At 42.7% G+C, this 1704-nt stretch overlaps 1 protein-coding gene across 2 annotated transcripts; it reads right to left on the minus strand.

Annotated features, from left to right (window-relative positions):
• Positions 1-463: 463 nt before the first annotated feature.
• On the minus strand, positions 464-1499 carry LOC103151951 (gamma-crystallin M3-like). 2 transcript variants are annotated; one of them, XM_007572240.2, is made up of 3 exons: positions 1429-1499; positions 1036-1278; positions 464-932 (listed from the first exon to the last, which is right to left on the minus strand). In XM_007572240.2, the coding sequence occupies exons 1-3, from the start codon at positions 1438-1440 to the stop codon at positions 663-665; spliced, it is 525 nt and encodes a 174-aa protein (XP_007572302.1). In that variant the 5' UTR covers positions 1441-1499; the 3' UTR covers positions 464-662. The 2 variants fall into 2 exon arrangements, with proteins under 2 accessions (XP_007572302.1, XP_007572303.1); XM_007572241.2 differs by having other exon boundaries at positions 1346-1436.
• Positions 1500-1704: the final 205 nt, after the last annotated feature.

The raw sequence follows: 1704 nt of genomic DNA on the forward strand, positions 1-1704 counted from the left end.
CTTTACATCTGATGAACATGTAAAACAGAATATTATCTGCGAAGAATTGAAAATCAATATCACTTTTTCTGATTATGCTGCACGGGAGGAATATGTTTCATAAAACAGAGGTGTTCCCATTTAAAAACCTTGTGGAATCCCATAACTAACTCTGGAAGGACTAATTGATTCATTATAACCACCAAAGTGAGACTGACTGGCAGATAATAATGCATCCGTTTTGGTAGATAATCATTGCACAGTTCCCTTTCTGCACATTATTGACAGGTGAGATCCACAACCTTAACAACATTGAGAGAGTATATTGTGAGTTAGAATGTATTTATAGCTCACAAGCTTAGCATAATGTTGTCTTCCCATGGAGGACACACCTGACTCTGTCATCCAAAAGCACTGTGGTTATATTAATATATCATGCACTGGTCTTGCCCGTTCTACAAAACCAATGCATCCAACACATTAGTTCACCAGTTTGAAACCAGTTCATTTATTTTGCGTATCACAAATCAAGAGGTAAATTGTACAGTGAGATTGGAATTAAAAGCAAACAATGAACAAAAAGCACAACAATCACAGATTCAGGATCAAAGATGAGGTTCCTCCTTTTTTCTGCCTTCCACTGGTCGTTATTAAACTTGTCGGCTGAATAGAAACCATGAGAGTTAGGACTCTGTGATGCGTCTGATTGAGCTGAATCTGATGCCATTGCTGATTTCTCTGAGGTTCTTGTACTCCCCTGGCTTCAGGTACAGCATCCTGCCCTCGAACTCAGGCAGCTCGAACATCAGCCAGTAGCCGTCCACCACGCTGCACGACTGCAAGTCCGACATGTTGTAGCTGTCCTGGATGGAGTCGCAGTCATCAGTCAGCTCGTGCATTTGGCCTTCGAAATTAGTTTTCTCGTAGATTCGCATCTTGAAGGGTCCGGTGTGCTGTGCAGGGCAGAAAACAAGCGACTTTAATTAGTAATTTACTCATTTTTTACATTTCAGGCTGCCCTCATCTCTCATTGATTGATACAATAGGGATGATTACCACAGGGATGATTCGGCAGGACTGAATGCAGTCATTGAACCCAATCGTATCCTGATACTCAGGATACTCCCCTTTGGTCAGGAGGTACTGTTGGCCCCTGAAGTTGGGTTGCTCGTACACCACGAATATCCCGCTCTCCACCCTGCAGGAGCTGCATCGTCTCAGGTGAGACGCGATTTCCGAGCAGTCGCCGACGCACTCATACGAGCGGCCTTGGAAGTTCCTCTCCTCGAAGAAAATAATCTGATAAGAAAGACATACAAACAGTTTTAGAGCTTTTTTTTTTTTTTGGTCACCCCAAAACTCTCACCATTGATTTAAAGTACTGTGCATAAAACTATTAACTTTTTAGGAATGTGCGGAGCAGTCTGGATAGTTTGCACCCTGCATTACCTTTCCGCTCATGATTTCTGTTGTTTTTCTCTCTGGCGCGCTGCCTTTTATGCATCATGTGACATCAAAAGAATCTGCCCCTCGATTGTACAAAATACCCGAGTCAGCTCATCATGGAAATCCCCACCATACTGCACATCAAAGCTGTGAACGCTGCGGCCTTCCTGATTAAAATGTATGGAGGCAAATGTTATGATGACATTGCAAAGTGAAATTATTGCATGTTAACATTTTTCATTGAAGGATTGGGTGGGGGGTTGGGGTTATGTTTGTCAG

Source organism: Poecilia formosa, unplaced genomic scaffold (genome assembly GCF_000485575.1).
Source record: "Poecilia formosa unplaced genomic scaffold, Poecilia_formosa-5.1.2 Scaffold297, whole genome shotgun sequence".
Classification (NCBI taxonomy): Eukaryota; Metazoa; Chordata; class Actinopteri; order Cyprinodontiformes; family Poeciliidae; genus Poecilia; species Poecilia formosa.